Raw genomic sequence first — 23,401 nt, forward strand, 5'->3', positions numbered from 1 at the left:
GGGGGGGGGGGGGGTCTGAAGAGAACTCTCTGCTGCCCTCAAACCATAGAGTCGCCTGGGAGGACTTTAAACCATAGAGTTCTGTCCTACTGAAATGCCTCAGAGCAACTCGGGGTCGGGGGAAGGTGGCTGGAGGGGGGGGTATTGGTTTGGGGGGATCCCTAGTTGGGTTTAAGGGGGATGAGAGGGGGTCGATAAGGGGGGGATGGGGATCCCTGGGAGGGTTTTGGGGGGTGGGGGTTCCTGATGGAGTCTGGGGGGGTATAGGAGGGGCCCTGGTTGGGTTTTGGGGGGCTGTGGGGGGGTGTGAGGAGTCCCTGATGGAGTTTAAGGGGGGGGGGGGGGGCGCACGAGGCGGCTCCGAGCTGAGAATGAATGGGAGACCCAGCCCCGCCCGAACACGTGACATGACGATATCTAGCCACGCCCCCTCCTCTCCCATTGACCACGCCTCTTTACCTTATATGGACCACGCCCTCTCTCTGGCCACGCCCACACCGGCGCGCGTTGATGGGCAGCGAGCGCCTTCCTCCCCCCCCCCGCGCGCGCCGCTCTGGCCACGCCTCCCTCCGCTCTGGCCACGCCCCTTCTCCGCCTTATATGGACTGCGCGCGCGTTGATTGACAGCGAGCGCCTCCCTCCCTCCCCCCCGCGCGCGCCGCTCAGGCCACGCCCCCTCCGCCTTATATGGGCCTCGGGCGCGTTGATTGACAGCGGGCGTTTCCCCCTCCCCTGCGCGCCGTTCTGGCCACGCCCCCTCCGCCCCTATTGGCCGCGCGCCGCTCTTTCCCCGCCCTTATCCCTTATATGGTCTCCGCCGCTCTATGGCCACGCCCCCTCCCCCGCCTCAGCCAATGGCGTCTCGCGCTGCGGACGTGGGGGGGGGGGAGTGTAGCTGCGCGCGCAGCGGAGGGGGGCGTGGCCTGTGGGGTCGCTCGCGGCCGCCGCCAGCGCCGAGCGCGCGCTCCCTCCCTCCCCCCCCATCGTCGTTACCATGGAAACGGCGCCCCCCGCGCCCCCGCCCCGCCCCCGCCCCGCCGCGCGCGCCGCCGCCGCCGCCGCAGGTCAGGTGACCCGCGGGGGGGTGGGGGGGAGCGGGGTCACGGCGGGGTCAGCGGGGGGGGGAGCGGCGGCGGCCAAAGAGCGGGAGGGGCGCGCGGCGGCCATCTTGGGGTCAAAGGTCGGCGGAGAGGGGGCAGAAGTGGCCACTAAAGGGGAGATGGTGGCTACTGAAGGGCCAAGAGGGGCTACGAGGGCCGTGTCAGCCATCTTGGGGTCAAAGGTCACCGTTGAGGGGGCAGAAGTGGCCACTAAGGAGGTGATTGTGGCTACTAAAGGGGCAACGGTGGCTACTGAGGGGGCAGTGGTGGCTACTAAGGGGGAGTTTGTGGCTACTGAAGGGCCAAGAGGGGCTGTGGGGGCCGTGTCAGCCATGTTGGGGTCAAAGGTCAGCGTTGAGGGGGCAGAAGTGGCCACTGAGGAGGTGATTGTGGCTACTAAAGGGGCAACGGTGGCTACTAAAGGGTTAATGGTGGCTACTAAAGGGGAGATTGTGGCTACTGAAGGGCCAAGAGGGGCTTTGAGGGCCGTGTCAGCCATCTTGGGGTCAAAGGTCACCGTTGAGGGGGCAGAAGCGGCCACTAAGGAGGTGATTGTGGCTACTAAAGGGGCAATGGTGGCTACTAAGGGGGAGATTGTGGCTACTGAAGGGGCAACAGTGGCCACTGAGGGGCCAAGAGGGGCTGTGAGGGCCGTGTCAGCCATCTTGGGGTCAAAGGTCACCATTGAGGGGGCAGAAGTGGCCCCTAAAGGGACAATGGTGGCTACCAAAGGGGCGGCGGTGGCTACGGAAGAGTCGGTGGTGGCCACTGGAGAGGCCCTGGTGGCCACCACGGGGCGGTCGGGAGCCAACGTGGAGGCAGAAGCCACTGAGGCACCAACGGTGGCCAACATGGCGTCGGCGGTGGCCACCGTGGAGCCGGGAGGTGGTGGGAGGCCATTGGTGGCCACCGCGGCCTCAACGGTGGCCAATGCGGGGCCGACGGTGGCCAAAGTGGAGCTGGGACCTGCCGCCATCTTGACGTCGGCCATCTTGAGGCCTTCCGGGACCCTCAATGGGTCAACGTCGGCCACTTCGGAGCCAACGGAGAGCGTTCCCACATCAACAATGGCCGTCTCGGAGCCAACGGAGAGCGTTCCCACATCAACGTCGACCATCTCAGCGTCGGAAGCCACCACCGCCTCAACGTCGGCCACTTCGGAGCCAACGGAGACCCTTCCCACGTCAACGACGGCCGTCTCGGAGTCAATGGAGACCCTTCCAACCTCAACGTCGTCCATTTCGAGGTCAACGGAGACCCTTCCGACCTCAACGGTGGTCATCACAGTGCCAGAACCCACCACCACGTCAACGTTGTCCATCTCGAAGTCAACAGAGATCCCTCCAACCTCAACATCGTCCATCTCGAAGTCAACGGAGACCCTTCCAACCTCAACGTCGTCCATCTCGAAGTCAACGGAGACCCCTTCAACCTCAACATCGTCCATTTTGAGGTCAACGGAGACCCTTCCGACCTCAACGGTGGTCATCACAGTGCCGGAATCCACCACCACATCAACGTTGTCCATCTCAAAGTCAACAGAGACCCTTCCGACCTCAACATCGTCCACCTTGAAGTCAACAGAGACCCTTCCGACCTCAACAGTGGTCATCACAGTGCCGGAATCCACCACCACATCAACGTCGTCCATCTCGAAGTCAACAGAGACCCTTCCAACCTCAACGTCGTCCATTTCGAGGCCAACAGAGACCCTTCCGACCTCAATGTTGGACATCTCAAAGTCAACGGAGACCCTTCCGACCTCAACAGTGGTCATCACAGTGCCGGAATCCACCACCACGTCAACGTTGTCCATCTCAAAGTCAACAGAGACCCTTCCAACCTCAACATCGTCCACCTTGAAGTCAACAGAGACTCTTCCAACCTCAACGTCGTCCATCTCAAAGTCAATGGAGACCCCTTCAACCTCAACATCGTCCATTTCGAGGTCAACGGAGACCCTTCCGACCTCAACGTTGGCCATCTCGGCGTCGGACCTCACCGCCACCTCGACGTCGGCCACCTCGGAGCCCTCCCCGGTGGCCGTTTTGGGCTCTTTGGGCGAGCAGAGGCTGTTGGGGGCCAACGGGCAGGGTCGGGGCTCGCGGGGCAGCCTGGGGCCGGGGATCCCTCCTCCCGGCGGAGGAGACCTGGACTCGGTCAGCGTCTTGTCGGGGACCTTGGAGTCCTTGGCCGGTTCCTTCGCCGACGACATCAGCTCCGTGGGCTCCGATTCCGAGGCTGCGGCGCCGTCCTTTCGACGCACCGACCGCTACGGTTTCCTGGGGGGCAGCCAGTACAGCGAGGCGCTGTGAGTAACCCTGAAACGGGGCGCTTTCACCCCAAAAGTGGGCTCTTTCACCCCAAAAATGGGCTCTTTTACCTCAAAAATGGGCACTTTCGCCTCAAAAATGGGCACTTTCGCCTCAAAAATTGGTTGTTTACCTCAAAAATGGGCTCTTTCACCTCAAAAATGGGCACTTTCACCTCCAAAATGGGTTCTTTCGCCCCAAAAATGGGCTCTTCCATCCCAAAAATGGGCTCTTTCACCTCAAAAGTTGGTTCTGTACCTCAAAAATGGGCACTTTCGCCTCAAAAATGGGCTCTTTCAACTAAAAAATGGGCTCTTCCATCCAAAAATGGGCTCTTTCACCTCAAAAGTTGATTCTTTACCCCAAAAATGGGCTCTTTCACCTCAAGAATTGGTTCTGTACCTCAAAAATGGGCTCTTTCACCCCAAAAATGGGCTCTTTCACCTCAAAAGTTGGTTCTGTACCTCAAAAATGGGAACTTCTGCCCCAAAAACGGTCTCTTTCACCCCAAAAATGGGCTCTTTCACCCAAAAACGGTCTCTTTCACCTCAAAAATGGGCACTTTCGCCTCAAAAATTGGTTCTTTCAACCCAAAAATGGATTTTTCATCTCAAGAATTGGTTCTTTACCTCAAAAATGGGCTCTTTCACCCCCAAAACTGATCTCTTTCATCCCAAAAATGGGCTCTTCCATCCAAAAATGGACACTTTCACCTCCAAAATGGGGTCTTTCACCTCAAGAATGGGCTCTTCCATCCAAAATCGGGCTCTTTCACCTCAAAAATGGGCTCTTTCACCTCAAAAGTTGGTTCTGTACCTCAAAAATGGGCACTTTCACCTCAAAAATGGGCTCTTTCATCCAAAAATGGGCTCTTTCACTTCAAAAGTTGGCTCTGTACCTCAAAAATGGGCTCTTCCGCCCCAAAAATGGGCTCTTTCGCCTCGAAAATGGGCTCTTCCATCCAAAAATGGACACTTTCACCTCAAAAATGGGCTCTCTCACCTCAAGAATTGATTCTTTACCTCAAAAATGGGGTCTTTCACCCCAAAAATGGGCACTTTCACCTCTAAAATGGGGTCTTCCATCGAAAAATGGGCTCTTTCGCCTCAAAAGTTGATTCTTTACCCCAAAAATGGGCTCTTTCACCTCAAAAGTTGGTTCTGCACCTCAAAAATGGGCACTTTCACCTCAAAAATGGGCTCTTTCACCTCCAAAATGGGCTCTTTCACCTCAAAAATGGGCTCTTTCACCTCAAAAATGGGCCCTTCCATCCAAAAATGGGCTCTTTCACCTCCAAAATGGGCTCTTTCACCTCAAAAATGGGCTCTTCCATCCAAAAATGGGTTCTTTCACCCCAAAACTGGGCTCTTTCACTTCAAAAATGGTTGTTTCACCCCAAGATCGGGCTCTTTCACCCAAAAATGGGTTCTTTCACCTCAAAAATGGGCTCTTTCACCTCAAAAGTTGGTTCTGTACCTCAAAAATGAGCTCTTTCACCCCAAAAATGGGCTCTTTTACCTCAAAAGTTGATTCTTTACCCCGAAAATGGACTCTTTCACCTCAAAAGTTGGCTCTGTACCTCAAAAATGGGCTCTTTCGCCTCAAAAATGGGCTCTTTCACCCCAAAAGTGGGCTCTTTCACCTCAAGAATTGGTTCTTTACCTCAAAAATGGGCTCTTTCACCCCAAAATGGGCTCTTTCACCTCAAGAATTGGCTCTGTACCTCAAAAATGGGCACTTTCACCCCAAAAATGGGTTCTTTCACCCCAAAAATGGGCTCTTTCACCTCAAGAATTGGTTCTGTACCTCAAAAATGGGGTCTTTCACCCCAAAAATGGGCTCTTTCACCTCAAAAGTTGGTTGTGTACCTCAAAAATGGGCTCTTTCACCTCAAATATGGGTTCTTTCACCTCAAAAATGAGCACTTTCGCCTCAAAAATGGGTTCTTTCACCTCAAAAATGGGCTCTTTCACCCCAAAAATGGGCACTTTCGCCTCAAAAATGGGCTCTTTCAACCCAAAAATGGGCTCTTTTACCTCAAAAGTTGGTTCTGTACGTCAAAAATGGGCACTTTCACCCCAAAAATGGGTTCTTTCACCCCAAAAGTTGGTTCTGTACCTCAAAAATGGGAACTTCCGCCCCAAAAATGGGCTCTTTCATCCAAAAATGGGCTCTTTCACCTCAAGAATTGGTTCTGTACCTCAAAAATGGGCTCTTTCATCCCCAAAATGGGCTCTTTCACCCCAAAAATGGGCTCTTTCACCTCAAAAGTTGATTCTTTACCCCAAAAATGGGCTCTTTCATCCCCAAAATGGGCTCTTTCATCCAAAAATGGGCTCTTTCGCCTCAAAAGTTGATTCTTTACCCCAAAAATGGGCTCTTTCACCTCAAAAGTTGGTTCTGTACTTCAAAAATGGGCACTTTCGCCTCAAAAATGGGCTCTTTCACCTCAAAAGTTGGCTCTGTACCTCAAAAATGAGCACTTTTGTCCCAAAAATGGGCTCTTTCACCTCAAAAGTTGGCTCTGTACCTCAAAAATGGGCACTTTCACCCCAAAAATGAGCACTTTTGCCCCAAAAATGGGCTCTTTCACCTCAAAAGTTGGTTCTGTACCTCAAAAATGAGCACTTTCACCCCAAAATGGGCTCTTTCACCCCCAAAATGGGCTCTTTTACCTCAAAAGTTGGTTCTGTACCTCAAAAATGGGCTCTTTCGCCCCAAAAATGGGCTCTTTCATCCAAAAATGGGCTCTTTCACCCAAAAATGGGCTCTTTCACCCAAAAATGGGCTCTTTCACCCCAAACTCGGACTCTTTTACCTCAAGAATCGGTTCTTTACCTCAAAAATGGCCTTTTTCACCCCAAAAATGGCCTTTTCCCCCTCAAAATGGCCTTTTCTCCCCCAAAATGGCCTTTTTTTCCCCCAAAATGGCCTTTTTTCACCTCAAAAGGCTCTTCTTCCCCCCAAAATGGCCTTTTTCTCCCCCCAAAATGGCCTTTTTCACCCCCAAAATGGTCTCTTTCCCCCCCAAAATGGCCTTTTCCCCCCCAAAAATGGCCTTTTTCCCCCCCAAAATGGCCTTTTTCACCCCAAAAGGCTCTCTTTTTCCCCCCAAATGGTCTCTTTCCCTCCAAAATGGCCTTTTTTCACCCCAAAATGGCCTTTTTCACCCCAAAAATGGCCTTTTCCCCCCCCAAAATGGTCTCTTTCCCCCAAAATGGCCTTTTTCCCCCCAAAATGCTCTCTTTTTCCCCCCAAAATGTCTTTTTTCCCCCCAAAATGGCCTTTTTCACCCCAAAAGGCTCTCTTTTTCCCCCCAAATGGTCTCTTTCCCTCCAAAATGGCCTTTTTTCACCCCAAAATGGCCTTTTCCCCCCCAAAATGGCCTTTTTCACCCCTAAAATGCTCTCTTTTCCCCCCAAAATGGCCTTTTTCACCCCCAAAATGGTCTCTTTGCCCCCCAAAATGGCCTTTTTCCCCCCCAAAAATGGCCTTTTTCACCCCCAAAATGGCCTTTTTCCCCCCAAAATGGTCTTTTTCCCTCCAAAATGGCCTTTTCCCCCCAAAATGGTCTTTTTCACTCCCAAAATGGCCTTTTTTCACCCCCAAAATGGCCTTTTTCTCCCCCAAAATGGCCTTTTTTTCCCCCAAAATGGCCTTTTTTCACCCCAAAAGGCTCTTCTTCCCCCCAAAATGGCCTTTTTCTCCCCCAAAATGGCCTTTTTCACCCCCAAAATGGTCTCTTTCCCCCCCAAAATGGCCTTTTTCCCCCCCAAAAGTGGCCTTTTTCCCCCTAAAATGGCCTTTTTCCCCCCAAAATGTCTTTTTTCCCCCCAAAATGGCCTTTTTCCCCCCCAAACGGTCTCTTTCCCCCCCAAAATGGCCTTTTTCACCCTAAAACGCTCTCCTTCCCCCCAGGCCGAGTTCGGTGCCGGTGGACGTCGCGCGGCAGCGGGAGCTGAAGTGGCTCGAGATGTTCAACCATTGGGACAAGTGGCTCACGCGCCGATACCAGAAGGTGGGGCTGCCCCACGGCGAGGGCCCCGACCCATAGCGGGGGGGGCTGGGGGGGGCCCTTCTGCCCCATAGAGCCATCTCGGGGGGGTTTTCTGCCCCATAGATGGGTTTGAGAGGGTTCTTCTGCCCCATAGATGGGTTTGGGAGGGTCTTTCTGCCCCATAGAGTGATCTTGGGGGGGTTTTCTGCCCCATAGATGGGTTTGAGGGGGTTCTTCTGCCCCATAGATGGGTTTGGGAGGGTTCTTCTGCCCCATAGATGGGTTTGGGAGGGTCCTCCTGCCCCATAGAGTGATCTCAGGGTGTCCTTCTGCCCCATAGATGGGTTTGAGGGGGTTCTTCTGCCCCATAGATGGGTTTGGGAGGGTCTTTCTGTCCCATAGGGTGGTCTGAGGGTGTTCTTCTGCCCCATAGATGGGTTTCAGGGGGTCCTCCTGCCCCATAGAATGATCTCAAGGGGTCCTCCTGCCCCATAGATGGGTTTGAGGGGGTCCTTCTGCCCCATAGATGGGTTTGAGAGGGTTCTTCTGCCCCATAGATGGGTTTGGGAGGGTCCTCCTGCCCCATAGAGTGATCTCAGGGTGTCCTTCTGCCCCATAGATGGGTTTGAGGGGGTCCTTCTGCCCCATAGATGGGTTTGAGAGGGTTCTTCTGCCCCATAGATGGGTTTGGGAGGGTCCTTCTGCCCCATAGAGCGATCTCAGGGTGTTCTTCTGCCCCATAGATGGGTTTGAGGGGGTCTTTCTGCCCCATAGTTGGGTTTGAGAGGGTTCTTCTGCCCCATAGATGGGTTTGGGAGGGTCTTTCTGCCCCATAGAGTGATCTCAGGGTGTTCTTCTGCCCCATAGATGGGTTTGAGGGGGTCCTTCTGCCCCATAGAGTGTTCTCAGGGTGTTCTTCTGCCCCATAGATGGGTTTGGGAGGGTTCTCCTGCCCCATAGAGTGATCTCAGGGTGTTTTTCTGCCCCATAGATCGGTTTGGGAGGGCCCTCGTGCCCCATAGACGGGTTCCGGGGGGCCCTCGTGCCCCATAGATGGGTTCTGGGGGTCCCTGGTGCCCCATAGATGGGTTCCGGGGGTCCCTGGTGCCCCATAGATGGGTTCCGGGGGTCCCTCCTGCCCCATAGATGGGTTCTGGGGGTCCCTCCTGCCCCATAGATGGGTTCCGGGGGTCCCTCGTGCCCCATAGACGGGTTCTGGGGGTCCCTGGTGCCCCATAGACGGGTTCCGGGGGTCCCTCCTGCCCCATAGCGGGCCCTGCGGCCCTGACGGGGTGTCGTGGGCCGCGCCGTGGGTCGCGCCGTGGGGCAGGTGAAGCTGCGGTGCCGCAAGGGGATCCCATCGTCGCTGCGGGCCCGAGCCTGGCAGCTCCTCTCCGACAGCAAAGCGCGGCAGGAGCAGAACCCGGGGCTCTTCCAGGTCAGGGGTCAGCGGGGGGTCAACGGGGGTCAATGGGGTTCAATGGAGGTCAATGGGGTCAATGGAGGTCAATGGGGTCAATGGAGGTCAATGGGGGTCAATGGGAGTCAATGGGGGTCAATGGGAGTCAATGGAGGTCAATGGGGGTCAATGGGGGCAATGGGGGTCAATGGAGGTCAATGAGGGGCAATGGAGGTCAATGGGAGGCAATGGGGGTCAATGGGGGGCAATGGGGGCAATGGAGGGCAATGGGGGTCAATGAGAATCAATGGAGGTCAATGGGGGTTAATGGAGGTCAATGGAGGGCAATGGGGGCAATGGGAATCAATGGGGGTCAATGGGGTCAATGAGAGTCAATGGGGGTCAATAGGGGCAATGGGGGGCAATGGGGGCAATGGAGGTCAATGGGGGGCAATGGAGGTCAATGGGGGCAATGGAGGTCAATGGGGTCAATGAGGGGCAATGGAGATCAATGGGGGTCAATAGGGGGCGATGGGGGCAATGGGGGGCAATGGGGGTCAATGGGAGTCAATGGAGGTCAAAGGGAGGCAATGGGGGTCAATGGAGGTCAATGGGGATCAATGGGAGGCAATGGGGCAATGGGGTCAGTGGGGCAATGGAGGTCAATGAGGGGCAATGGGGTCAATGGAGGTCAATGGGGGCAATGGAGGTCAATGGGGGTCAATGGAGGTCAACAGGAGGCAATGGGGGCAATGGGGGTCAATGGGAGTCAATGGAGGTCAATGGGGGGCAATGGAGGGCAATGGAGGGCAATGGGGTCAATGGGGGCAATGGGGTCAATGGCGGTCAAGGGGGTCAATGGACGTCAGTGGGGTCAATGGAGGTCAAGGGGGTCAATGGAGGTCAATGGGGGCAATGGAGGTCAATGGGGGTCAATGGAGGTCAATGGGGGTCAGTGGGGGGCGATGGGGGTCAATGGGAGTCAATGGGGGTCAATGAAAATCAGTGGAGGTCAATGGAGGTCAATGGAGGTCAATGGGAGTCAATGGACGTCAGTGGGGTCATTGAGGGGCAATGGAAGTCAATGGGTGCAATGGAGGTCAATGGGGGTCAGTGGGGGTCAATGGAGGTCAGTGGGGGTCAATGGGGGCAATGGAGGTTAATGGGAGTCAATGGAGGTCAATGGGGTCAATGAGAGTCAATGGGGGTCAATGGAGGTTAATGGAGGTCAATGGAAATCAATGGGAGTCAATGGAGGTCAATGAGGGTCAATGGGGGGCGATGGGGGTCAATGGAGGTCAATGGGAGTCAATGGGGGTTAATGAGAATCAATGGAGGTCAATGGGGGTCAATGGAGGTCAATGGAGGTCAATGGAGGTCAATGGGAGTCAATGGACGTCAGTAGCGTCAATGAGGGGAAATGGCGGTCAATGGGGGCAATGGAGGTCAATGGGGTCAATGGGGGTCAATGGAGGTCAATGGGGGCAATGGGGGTCAATGGGGGTCAATGGAGGTCAATGGGGGCAATGGAGGTTAATGGGAGTCAATGGGGGTTAATGGAGGTCAATGGGGGCAGTGGAGGTTAACGGAGGTCAATGACTGTTAATGGAGTTAATAGAGGTGAATGGGTTTAGTGGAGGTCAAGAGGGTCAATGGATGTCAATGGAGGTCAGTGGAGGTCAATAGAAGTCAATGGAGGTCAATGAAAGCCAATGGGGTCAATGGAGTCAATGGAGGTCAATGGGGTCAAAGGACATCAATAGAGGTTAATGGAGGCCAATGAAGGTTATTGGGGTCAGGGGAGGTCCCGGGGGGGTCACTGGGGTCCCGGGGGGGGGTCAGGTGCGTCGGCCATTGTCGTTGCTCAGGAGTTGGAGCGCCAGGCGGGCGAGCGGCGCTGGTTGGACGCCATCGAGAAGGACCTCCACCGGCAGTTCCCCTTCCACGAGATGTTCGCCGCCCGCGGGGGGCACGGGTAGGACCGCCCACTTCCGGGAAACGACACGCCCACTTCCGGGAAATGCCCCGCCCACTTCCCAGAAGAGGCACGCCCACTTCCTGGAAGAGCCACATTCACTTCCTGGAAGCCACACCTATTTCCGGGAATCACCAAATCCACTTCCCAGAAGCCACAACCACTTCCAGAAACGCCCCGCCCACTTCCCAGAAGCCACACCCACTTCCGGAAACGCCCCGCCCACTTCCCAGAAGCCACACCCATTTCCCGGAACCCCCAAATCCACTTCCCAGAAGCCACAATCACTTCCGGGAAGAGCCATTCACGCTTCCCGGATGCCACGCCCACTTCCGGGAAGGAGCCATGCCCGCTTCCCGGAAGCCACGCCCACTTCCGGGGAACGCCCCTCCCACTCCCGGGTGGGGCATTTGGCTCCTCCCCAATTTGGTTGCCCACTTCTCCCTTTTGGTTGCCCACTTCCGGTAGCTCCTCCCCCTTCCAGTAGCCCCTCCCCTGTCCCAATAGCCCCTCCCAGTAGCCCCTCCCCCATCCCAGTAGCCCCTCCCCCATCCCAGTAGCCCCTCCCCCTTTCAGTAGCCCCTCCCCCTCCCAGTAGCCCCCTCCTCCTCCAGGTCGCCCCCTCCCTTTCCCAGTAGCCCCTCCTCCTTCCCAGTTGTCCCCTCCCCCTTTCTGGCCCCTCCCCCATCCCAGTAGCCCCTCCCCCTTTCAGTAGCCCCTCCCCATCCCAGTAGCCCCTCCTCCTCTTGGTCGCCCCCTCCCTTTCCTGGTTGTCCCCTCCCCCCTTCCTCCCCCCTCCCCCTTTCTCCCCCCTCCCCCCTTTCTCCCCCCTCCCCCTTTCTCCCCCCTCCCCCCTTTCTCCCCCCTCCCCCCTTTCTCCCCCCCTCCCCCCTTTCTCCCCCCTCCCCCTTTCTCCCCCCTCCCCCTTTTCTCCCCCCTCCCCCCTTTCTCCCCCCTCCCCCTTTCTCCCCCCTCCCCCCTTTTCTCCCCCCTCCCCCCTTTCTCCCCCCTCCCCCTTTCTCCCCCCTCCCCCCTTTTCTCCCCCCTCCCCCCTTTCCCCCCCTCCCTCCCTTTCTCCCCCCTCCCCCCTTTCTCCCCCCTCCCCCTTTCTCCCCCCCTCCCCCCTTTCTCCCCCCTCCCCCTTTCTCCCCCCTCCCCCCTTTCTCCCCCCTCCCCCCTTTCTCCCCCTCCCCCCTTTCTCCCCCCTCCCCCCTTTCTCCCCCCCTCCCCCCTTTCTCCCCCCTCCCCCCTTTCTCCCCCCCCTTTCTCCCCCCCTCCCCCCTTTCTCCCCCCTCCCCCCTTCTCCCCCCTCCCCCCTTCTCCCCCCTCCCCCCTTCTCCCCCCTCCCCCCTTCTCCCCCCTCCGCCCTTTCTCCCCCCTCCCCCCTTTCCCCCCCTCCCCCCCTTCTCCCCCCTCCCCCCTTCTCCCCCCTCCCTCCCTTTCTCCCCCCCTCCCCCCTTTCTCCCCCCTCCCCCCTTTCTCCCCCCTCCCCTCTTTCTCCCCCCCTCCCTCCCTTTCTGCCCCCTCCCTCCCTTTCTCCCCCCTCCCCCTCTCCTCCCGGTAGCCCATTCCCCTCCCCCAGTAGCCCCCTTCCCCTCCCCCCCCGCAGGCAGCAGGACCTCTACCGCATCCTCAAGGCCTACACGGTCCTTCGGCCGCAGGAGGGGTACTGCCAAGCGCAGGCGCCGGTGGCCGCCGTCCTCCTCATGCAGATGCCCGCCGAGGTGGGGGCGGTGGCCACTGGGGGGGGGGCTCGGGGTGGCCACCGAGGGGTGGGGGTTAAAGGAGAGGGGGGAGGGATGGATTCTTACTCCTCTCTGTGTTTTCCCAGCAAGCGTTTTGGTGCTTGGTGCAAATCTGCGATAAATATCTGCCGGGGTATTATAGCGCCGGATTGGTGAGAGGATGGGGGAGGGGGAAAAGATGGCGGACGGGGGGGGTGGGGGGTGATGGGGGGCAATGGGGGGCAATGGAGGGCAGTGGGGGTCAATGGGGGTCAACAGGAGGCAATGGGGGGCAATGGGGGTCAATGGAGGTCAATGGAGGTCAGTGGGGGCGATGGAAGTCAATGGGAGTCAATGGAGGTCAATGGGGGCAATGGGGATCAATGGGGGTCAATGGAGGCGATGGGGGTCAATGGAGGTCAATGAGGGTCGATGGGGGCCAATGGGAGTAATGAGGGGCGATGGAGGGCAGTGGGGGGCAATGGAGGTCAATGGGGGTCAATGGAGGGCAATGGGGGCAATGGAGGGTAGTGGGGGTCAATGGGAGTCGCTGGGAGTCAATGGAGGTCAATAAGAGTCGATGGGAGTCAATGGGGGTCAATGGGGGTCAATGGAGGGCAATGGGGGCAATGGAGGGCAATGGGGGCGATGGGGGGCAATGGGGGGCGATGGGGGTCAATGGAGGTCAATGAGGGTCGATGGGAGTCAATAGGAGTAATGGAGGTCAATGGGGGTCAATGGAGGGCAATGGGGGGCAATGGAGGGCAATGGGGGGCGATGGGAGTCAATGGAGATCAATGGGGGCAATGGGGGGCAATGGGGGCGATGGGGGGCAATGGGGGTCAATGGGAGTCAATGGGGACAATGGAAGTTAATGGGGACAATGGAGGTCATTGGGAGGCAAAGGGGGGCAATGGAGTCAATGGGGGTCAATGGGAATCAATGGGGGTCAATGGGAGTCACTGGGAGTCAATGGAGGTCAATGGGGGTCAATGGGAGTCAATGGGAATAATGGAGGTCAATGGGGGTCAATGGAGGGCAATGGGGGTCAATGGGGATCAATGGAGTTCAACAGGAGACAATGGGGGTCAATGGGAGACAATGGGGGTCAATGGGAGTCAATGGGGGGCAATGGGGGCAATGGGGGCAATGGAGGTCAATGGAGGTTAATGGGGAGCAATGGAGGTCAATGGGGTCAATGGAGGTCAATGGGGGTCAATGGGGGTCAATGAGGGTTAATGGGAGCCAGTGGGGGCGATGGAGGTCAATGGGGGTCAGTGGGGGTCAATGGGGGGTGATGGGGGCAATGGAGGTCAATGACGGTCAATGGGGTCAATAGGGAGCAATGGGAGTCAATGGGGGTCAGTGAGGGTCAATGGGGGTCAATGGAGGTCAATGGGGGGCAATGGGAGGCAATGGGGGCGATGGAGGTCAATGGGGGGCAATGGGGATGATGGGGATCAATGGGGGTCAATGGGGTTCAATGGAGGGCAATGGGAGGCAATGGGGGTCAATGGAGGCGATGGGGGTCAATGGGAGTCAATGAGGGTCAATGGAGGTCAATGGAGGTCAATGGGGCAGTGGAGGTCAATGGGGTCAATGGGAGGCAATGGGGGTCAATGGAGATCTCTGGAGGTCTCTCTTGGTCCCCATTGGCCAACATTGGCCGCCGGTGGTCAGTGGAGGCCTCTGGAGGTCCCCGTTGGCCGTTGTTGGCCCCTGGAGGCCCCTGGAGGTCACTCTTGATCCCCGTTGGCCAACGGCAGCCATTACAGTAGAGGTCCATGGAGGTCACTCTTGATCCCTGTTGGCCAATGATGGCCAATGGAGGTCAACGGAGGTCACTGATGGCCACTGGTGGCCACTGGAGGTCCCTCTTGGTCCCCGTTGGCCAACGATGGCCAATGGAGGTCAACGGAGGTCACTCTTGATCCCCGTTGGCCAACGGCGGCCATCACAGTAGAGGTCCATGGAGGTTCCTCTTGGTCCCCGTTGGCCTCTGGAGGCCCCTGGAGGTCCCCGTTGGCCCCTGGAGGCTCCTGGAGGCCCCTGGAGGCCTTTGGAGGTCCCCCGTTGGCCCCCGGTTGTCCGACGCGGTGTTGGGCGTTGCCGGCAGGAGGCGGTGCAGTTGGACGGGGAGGTGTTTGTGGCGCTGCTGCGCCGCGCGGCTCCGGGCGCTCACCGGCACCTGCGGCGCCTGCGGGTGGAGCCGCTGCTCTACCTCACCGAGTGGTTCATGTGCATCTTCGCCCGCACCCTGCCCTGGGCCGCCGTCCTCCGCGTCTGGGACATGTTCTTCTGCGAGGGTACGGCCGCCACCTCCCTCCACCTCCACCTCCACCTTCCGCCTCCTCCTTCCGCCTTCAATTTCCTCCTTCCGCCTTCGATTTCCTTTTTCTTTTCCATTGTTCTCCTCTTTCATCTCCATCTTCATTTCCATCTTCATCTCCATCTTCACTTCCATCTTTATCTCCATGTCCATCTTCATCTTCTTCTTTACTTCCATCTTCATCTCCATCTTCATCTCCATCTTCACCTTCATCTTCATCTCCATCTTCATCTCCTCCTTTACTTCCATCCTCACTTCCATCTCCATCTCCATCTCCATCTCCATCTTCACCTCCATCTTCACCTCCATCTCCATCTTCATCTCCATCTTCATCTTCATCTTCATCTTCTCCTTTACTTCCATCCTCACTTCCATCTTCATCTCCGTCTTCATCTCCATCTCCATCTTCATTTCCATCTTCATTTCCTTCTTCATCTCCATCTTCATCTCTGTTTCCATCTTCATCTTCATCTCCATCTTCAGCTCCATCTCCATCTTCACTTTCATCTTCATCTCCATCTTCACCTCCATCTTCATCTCCTTCTTCACTTCCATCTTCACTTCCATCTTCACCTCTATCTTCATGTTCTTCTGCGAGGATATGGACACCACCACCTCCTTCCACCTTCTCCTTCCACCTTCCATTTCCATTTCCTTGTTCGTCGTTCTCCTCTTTCATCTCCATCTCCATCTCCATCTCCATCTTCATCTCCATCTTCTTCTTTACTTCTATTTTCACCTCCATCTTCATCTCTATCTTTGCTTTCATCTCCACCTCTATCTTCCTCTTCATCTTCATCTCCTTCTTTACTTCCATCCTCACTTCCATTTTCATTTCCATCTTCATTTCCATCTCCTTCTCCATCTTCATCTCCATCTTTATGTTCTTCTGCGAGGGGCACCACCTCCTCCTTCCATCTCCACCTCCACCTTCTCCTTCCACCTTCCATTTCTGTTTCTTTCTTTGTTGTTCTCCTCTTTCGTCTCCATCTCCGTCTTCATTTCCTTCTTCATCTCCATTTTCACCTCCATCTTCACCTCCATCTTCATCTCCTTTTTCACTTCCATCCTCACTTCCATCTCCATCTCCATCTCCATCTTCATCTCCATCTTCACTTCCGTCTTCATTTCCATCTTCATTTCCATCTCCATCTTCATCTCCATCTTCGTGTTCTTCTGTGAGGGTACGGACACCATCTTCTCCTTCCACCTCCTTCTTCCACCTTCTCCTTCCACCTTCCATTTCCATCTCCTTCTTCGTTGTTCTCCTTTTCCATCTCCATCTTCACCTCCGTCTTCACCTCCATCTTAATCTCCATCTTCATTTCCGTCTTCGTCTCCATCTCCATCTTCATCTTCTTCTTTATTTCCATGTCCATCTCCATCTTCACCTCCATCTTCACTTCCATCTTCATCTTCATCTTTATTTCCATATTCACTTCCATCTTCACTTCAATTTTTGCTTCCATTTCCATCTCCATCTTCATCTCCTTCACCTCCATCTTCATCTCCATCTTCATGTTCTTCTGTGAGGGTACGGCCACCACCACCACCTCCTTCCATCTCCACCTCCACCTTCTATTTCCGTTTCCTTCTTCGTTGTTTTTCTCTTTCTTCTTCATCTTCATCTCCATCTTCACTTCCATCTTCATCTCCATCTTCATCTCCATTTTCATTTCCATCTCCATCTTCATCTTCATCTTCACTTCTGTTTTCACCTCCATCTTCATCTTCTTCATCTTCTCTTTCATCTTCTTCTTCACCCCACATCCATGTCTCTCACCATGTTCTTCACCCCATGTCCTCATCCCTCACCCCGTATCCACGTCCTTCACCCCATATCCACGTTCCTCAGCCCACATCCATGTCCCTCACCACGTTCTTCACCCCATATCCCCATCCTTCACCCCATATCCATGTTATTCACCCCATATCCTCGTCCCTCACCACGTTCTTCACCCCACATCCATGTTCCTCACCACGTTCTCCATTCCATATCTCCATTTTTCACTCCATATCCACGTCCTTCACCCCATATCCGCGTTCCTCACCCCACATCCATGTCCCTCACCGTGTCCTTCACCCCACATCCATGTTCCTCACCCCATATCCCCGTTCTTCACCCCATGTCCATGTTCCTCACCCCATATCCACGTTCCTCACCCCACATCCATGTTCCCCACCCCATATCCATGTTCCTCATCGTGTTCTTCACCCCATATCCTCATCCCTCACCCCATATCCATGTTCCTCACCATGTTCCTCACCCCACATCCATGTTCCTCACTGTGTTCCTCACCCCACATCCCCATCCCTCACCCCACATCCATGTTCCTCACCATGTTCCTCACCCCATATCCATGTTCCTCACTGTGTTCCTCACCCAATATCCTCATCCCTCACCCCGTATCCATGTTCTTCACCCCACATCCATGTCCCTCACTGTGTTCTTCACCCCATATCCATGTTTCTCACCATGTTCTTCACCCCACATCCATGTTCCTCACCCCATATCCATGTTCTTCATCCCACATCCACGTTCCTCACCATGTTCTTCACCCCATATCCTCATCCCTCACTCCATGTTCTCATCCCTCACCCCACATCCATGTTCCTCACCCCATATCCCCGTTCCTCACCCCATATTCACGTTTTTCACCCCACATCCATGTCCCTCACCACGTTCCTCACCCCACATCCACGTTCCTCACTGTGTTCTTCACCCCATATTCTCATTCCTCACCACGTTCTTCACCCCACATCCACGTCCCTCACCCCATATCCATGTTCTTCACCCCATATCCATGTCCCTCACCACGTTCCTCACCCCACATCCGTGTTCCTCACAGTGTTCTTCACCCCATATCCATGTTCTTCACCCCACATCCACGTTCCTCACCCCATATCCATGTTCCTCACCGTGTTCCTCACCCCATATCCTCGTCCTTCACCCCACATCCATGTCCCTCACCACGTCCCTCAGCCCATATCCCCGTCCCTCACCCCATATCCCCGTCCCTCACCCCATATCGATGTCCCTCACCCCACCTCCGTGTCCCCCCGGCGCAGGGGTGAAGGTTCTGTTCCGGGTGGCGCTGGTGCTGCTCCGCCAGGCGCTGGGATCGGCCGAGAAGCTGCGGAGCTGCCCCGGAATGTACGAAACCCTGGAGAGGCTCCGCAGTGTCCCTCCGCCCGGCCTGAGCGACGACAGCCTCGTCCTGCAGGTGGGGGACAGCGCGGGGACAGCGGGGGACAATGGGGGACAATGGGGACATTGGGGACAATGGGGGCGTTGGGGACAATGGGGGCGTTGGGGACATTGGGGACAATGGGGGCATTGGGGACAATGGGGGCGTTGGGGACAATGGGGGCGTTGGGGACAATGGGGGCATTGGGGACAATGGGGGCGTTGGGGACAATGGGGACAATGGGGACAATGGGGGCGTTGGGGACAATGGGGGCGTTGGGGACAATGGGGACAATGGGGACAATGGGGGCGTTGGGGACAATGGGGGCGTTGGGGACATTGGGGACAATGGGGGCGTTGGGGACATTGGGGACAATGGGGGCGTTGGGGACAATGGGGACAATGGGGGCGTTGGGGACATTGGGGACAATGGGGACAATGGGGGCGTTGGGGACATTGGGGACAATGGGGACATTGGGGATATTGGGGACATTGGGGATATGGGGGACATTGGGGGACATTGGGGATATGGGGGACATTGGGGACATTGGGGACATTGGGGACATTGGGGATATGGGGGACATTGGGGACATTGGGGACATTGGGGACATTGGGGATATGGGGGACATTGGGGACATTGGGGGACATTGGGGATATTGGGGGACATTGGGGACAATGGGGGCGTTGGGGACAATGGGGACATTGGGGACATTGGGGACATTGGGGATATGGGGGACATTGGGGGATATGGGGGACATTGGGGACATTGGGGGATATGGGGGACATTGGGGACATTGGGGATATGGGGGACATTGGGGTCAATGGGGACAGTGGGGACATTGGGGACATTGGGGGATATGGGGGACATTGGGGGACATTGGGGACAATGGGGGCATTGGGGGACATTGGGGGACATTGGGGACATTGGGGGACAATGGGGGGACATTGGGGAGATGTGGCCACCAACTGCCCCTCATCCCCCCTCCCACCCACCGTGTCCCCCCATTTCCTCCCCAATGTCCCCCCAATGTCCCCATCTCCCCCCAATGGTGTCCCCAATGTCCCCCAATGTCCCCATCTCCCCCCAATGTCCCCCCAATGTCCCCCAATGTCCCCATCTCCTCCCGATGGTGTCTTTGTGTCCCCCCAATGTCCCCCAAATGTCCCTCAATGTCCCCATCTCCCCCCAATGATGTCCCCGTCTGCCCTAATGTCTCTCCAATGTCCCCCCAACGTTCTCATCTCCCCCCAATGATGTCTCCGTGTCCCTTCAATGTCCCCATGTCCCCCCATGTCCCCTCAATGTCCCCTCAATGTCCCCATCTCCCCCCATGTCCCCTCAATGTCCCCCCAATGTCCCCATCTCCCCCCAATGATGTCCCATCTCCCCCCATGTCCCCCGATGGTGTCCCCAATGGTCCCCCAATGTCCCCGTGTCCCCCCGTGTCCCCCCAATGTTGCCATCTCCTCCCCCAATGTCCCCCCAATGTCCCCCCAACGTCCCCATCTCCCCCTAATGATGTCCCCAATGTCCCCCCGATGTCCACATGTCCCCCCGTGTCCCCCCAATGGTGTCCCCAATGTCCCCCCAACATCTCCATCTCCCCCAATGATGTCCCCATCTCCCCCCATGTCCCCCAATGTCCCCCCAATGTCCCCATCTCCCCCCAACGATGTCCCATCTCCCCCCATGTCCCTCGATGGTCCCCCCATTGTCCCCCCAATGTCCCCCCATGTCCCCCCAATGTCCCCCCAATGTTCCCATCTCCCCCCAATGATGTCCCCAATGTCCCCCCAATGTCCCCATCTCCCCCCGATGGTGTCCCCAATGGTCCCCCAATGTCCCCCCAATGTCCCCATCTCCCCCCAATGTTCCCCCAATGTCCCCTTCTCTCCCTGATGGTCCCCCCCATGTCCACCCATGTCCCTCGATGGTGTCCCCAATGTCCCCCCAATGTCCCCATCTCCACCCCAATGATGTCCCATCTCCCCCCAATGTCCCCATCTCCCCCCAATGGTGTCCCCCAATGTCCCCCCGATGTCCCCATCTCCCCCCAATGTCTCCCCAATGTCCCCATCTCCCCCCGATGGTGTCCCCATCTCCCCCCATGTCCCTCGATGGTGTCCCCAATGTCCCCCCAACGTCCCCATCTCCCCCCCGATGATGTCCCTGATGTCCCCATGTCCCCCATCTCCCCCCGTGTCCCCCCCGCGGGTGTCCCCAATGTCCTCCCAACGTCCCCATCTCCCCCCGATGTCCCCCATCTCCCCCCCCGTGTCCCCCCCAGGTGTCGTCGGTGCCCCTCTCGGAGGCCCTCTTGGAGCGGGTGACGTCTCTGCAGTTGCGCCAATGGCGTCAGACCCGGGGGGAGCTGCAGCGGCCGCCGCCCCCGCGGCTCCACGGCGCCCGGCACATCCGGCAGCAGCGCCTCGCCGGGGCCGAGCAGGTGGGGAGGGGGGCGAGGGGGACCGGGGGGGTCAATGGGGGTCAACGGGGGTCAATGGGGGTCAATGGGGGTCAATGGGAGTCAATGGGAGTCAATGGGGTCAATGCAAATCAATGGGGGTCAATGGAGGTCAATGGGAGTCAATGGGGGTCGATGGGAGTCGATGGCAGTCAATGAGGTCAATGGGGGTCAGTGGGGGTCAATGGGATCAATGAGGTTAATGGGAATCAATGGGAGTCAATGGGGATCAATGGGGGTCATTGGGAGTCATTGGGAGTCAATGGGGGTCAACAGGGATCAATGAGAATGGGAGTCCATGGGGTTCAATGGGATCAATGGGGGTCAATGAGGTTAATGGGAGTCAATGGAGGTCATTGGGAGTCAATGGGGGTCAATGGGAGTCAATGGGATCAATGGGGGTCATTGGGAGTCAATGGGGATCAATGGGGGTCATTGGGAGTCAATGGGGGTCAATGAGGTCAATGGGGGTCAATGGGGTCAATGGGAGTCAATGAGAATCAATGGGGGTCAGTGGGGCTCAATGGGGGTCATTGGGAGTCATTGGGAGTCATTGGGGGTCAATGGGGGTCAATGGGGTCAATGGGAGTCAATGGGGGTCAATGGGGGATCAATGGGAGTCAATAGAATCAATGGGGGTCAATGGGAGTCAATGGGGGTCAACGGGGATCAATGGGGGTCAATAGGAGTCAATGGGATCAATGGGAGTTAATGGGGGTCAATGGGAGTCAATGGGGGTCAATGCAAATCAATGGGAGTCAATGGTGGTCAACAGGGGCCAGTGAGAATCAATGGGATCAGTGGGGGTCAGTGGGGGTCAATGAGGTTAATGGGGGTCAATGCAAATCGATGGGGGTCAATGAGAATCAATGGGAGTCAATGGGGGTCATCGGGAGTCAATGCAGTCAATGGACGTCAATGTGCTCAATGAGGGTCAATGGGGGTCAATGAGAATCAATGGGGGTCAATGGGGTCAACAGGGTCAAAGGGGGCAATGAGGGAAAAGGTGGTCAATGGAGGCCAATGGGGGTCAATGGGAGTCAATGGGAGTCAATGTGAATTAATGGGGATCAATGGGGTCAATGAGGGTCATTGGGAATCAATGGGGGTCAATGGGGGTCAGTGAGAATGGGGGTCAATGGGGGTCAGTGGGAGTCAGTGGGGGTCAATGGGGGTCAATGAGAATCAATGGGAGTCAATGGGGGTTGAGAATGGGGGTCATTGGGGGTCAATGGGGTCAATGAGAATCAATGGGGATCAATAGGGGTCAATGAGGGTCAATGGGGATCAATAGGGGTCAATGAGGGTCAATGGGGTTCAATGGGAGCGATTGATCGATAGAGACAATGTGATTGATTGGCAGCCGATAGGAGTGATTGATTGATACCTGAGATCCATTGATAGCGGTGATCAATTGATAGATGGGATGGATCGATAGATGGGATCGATCGATAGATGGGATTGATTGATAGTGGGGATCAATTGATAGATGGGATCAATTGATAGATGGGATCGATTGATAGCTCGGATCGATCGATAGATGGGATTGATCGATAGATGGGATCAATTGATAGCGGGGATCAATTGATAGATGGGATCAATCAATAGCTCGGATCGATTAATAGAGGGGATCAATTGATAGTGGGGATTGATTGATAGATGGGATTGATCAATACCTCAGATTGATTGATAGTTGGGATTGATTGATAGTGGGGATCAATCGATAGCTGGTATTGATCAATCGATAGCGGGGATCGATAGCTTGGATTGATTGATTGATGGTGGGGATCGATTGCTGATACCGATCGATTGATCGATTGCCTCTTCCGATCGACAGCTCCGGGAGAGCATCGCGGCTCCTATTGACGACCCTTGATTGATCGATCGATCGATCGACAGCCCCCATCGACACTCCAACCGCCGTCGCCGCCTCCGATCGATCAATAGCTCCCGACTGCCCTCATGGAACTGATAATTGATTAATTGATTAATTGATTGACGGCCCACGAGGATCGATTGACGGCTCCGGGAAGGATTGGCAGCGGCGATCGATCGATCGATCGATCGATCGATTGATTAACAGCTCCGAGATTGGCAACTCCAGCATTGATCGACAGCTCCGGGATCGATTGATTGATGGATTGATTGATTGATTGATTGACGGCGTCCGTTTATTGACTTCTGTTATTGCTTATCGGCCCTATTGATTGATTAACAGCCTCGTTAATTGATTGATTGATTGATTGATTGCCCCGCTGATCGATTGGCAAACCCATTGATCGATTCACAGCCTCATTGATTGATCGATTGATTGGTCTGACGCCCCCATTGATTGATTGACAGCCCCATTGATCAATGAACAGCCCCACCGATCGATTGATTGATTGATCCAACAGCCCCATTGATTGATTTATTGATCAATTGGTCGATTTATTGATCGGCATTGCCATCAATTGACAGCGCCATTGATTGACGGCCCCATTGATTGATTGATTGATCGATACCACCATTAACTGATAGCCCCATTGATTGATTTATTGATCAATTGGTCAATTTATTGATCGTTATTCCCATTATATGGCAGCGCCATTGATTGATTAATTGATTGACAGCCCCATTGATTGACTTATTGATCAATTGGTGGATTTATTGATCGTCATTGCCATCAATCGGCAGCGCCATTGATTAATTGATTGATTTATTGATCAATTGGTTGATTTATTGATCGTTATTCCCATCAATTGACAGTGCCATTGGTTGATTAATTGATTGACAGCGCCATTGATTCATTTATTGATCAATTGGTGGATTTATTGATCAGCATTGCCATCAATTGGCAGCGCCATCGATTAATTGATTGATTTATTGATCGACCGACGGCCCCATTGATTGATTTATGGCCTCATTCGATCC

General features: G+C 55.7%; 1 protein-coding gene across 1 annotated transcript; it reads left to right on the plus strand.

The window, feature by feature from the left end:
* Positions 1-2,970: 2,970 nt before the first annotated feature.
* On the plus strand, positions 2,971-22,645 carry LOC128850101 (TBC1 domain family member 10B-like). Its single transcript, XM_054053075.1, has 10 exons — positions 2,971-3,411; positions 7,331-7,430; positions 8,740-8,847; positions 10,677-10,783; positions 12,393-12,507; positions 12,615-12,680; positions 14,624-14,813; positions 17,906-18,060; positions 20,312-20,470; positions 22,326-22,645. Exons 1-10 carry the CDS (start codon positions 3,011-3,013, stop codon positions 22,362-22,364), a joined length of 1,440 nt encoding a protein of 479 aa, XP_053909050.1. The 5' UTR covers positions 2,971-3,010; the 3' UTR covers positions 22,365-22,645.
* Positions 22,646-23,401: the final 756 nt, after the last annotated feature.

The sequence above is a fragment of the Cuculus canorus genome, chromosome 38 (assembly GCF_017976375.1).
Source record: "Cuculus canorus isolate bCucCan1 chromosome 38, bCucCan1.pri, whole genome shotgun sequence".
In the NCBI taxonomy this organism is placed as follows: Eukaryota; Metazoa; Chordata; class Aves; order Cuculiformes; family Cuculidae; genus Cuculus; species Cuculus canorus.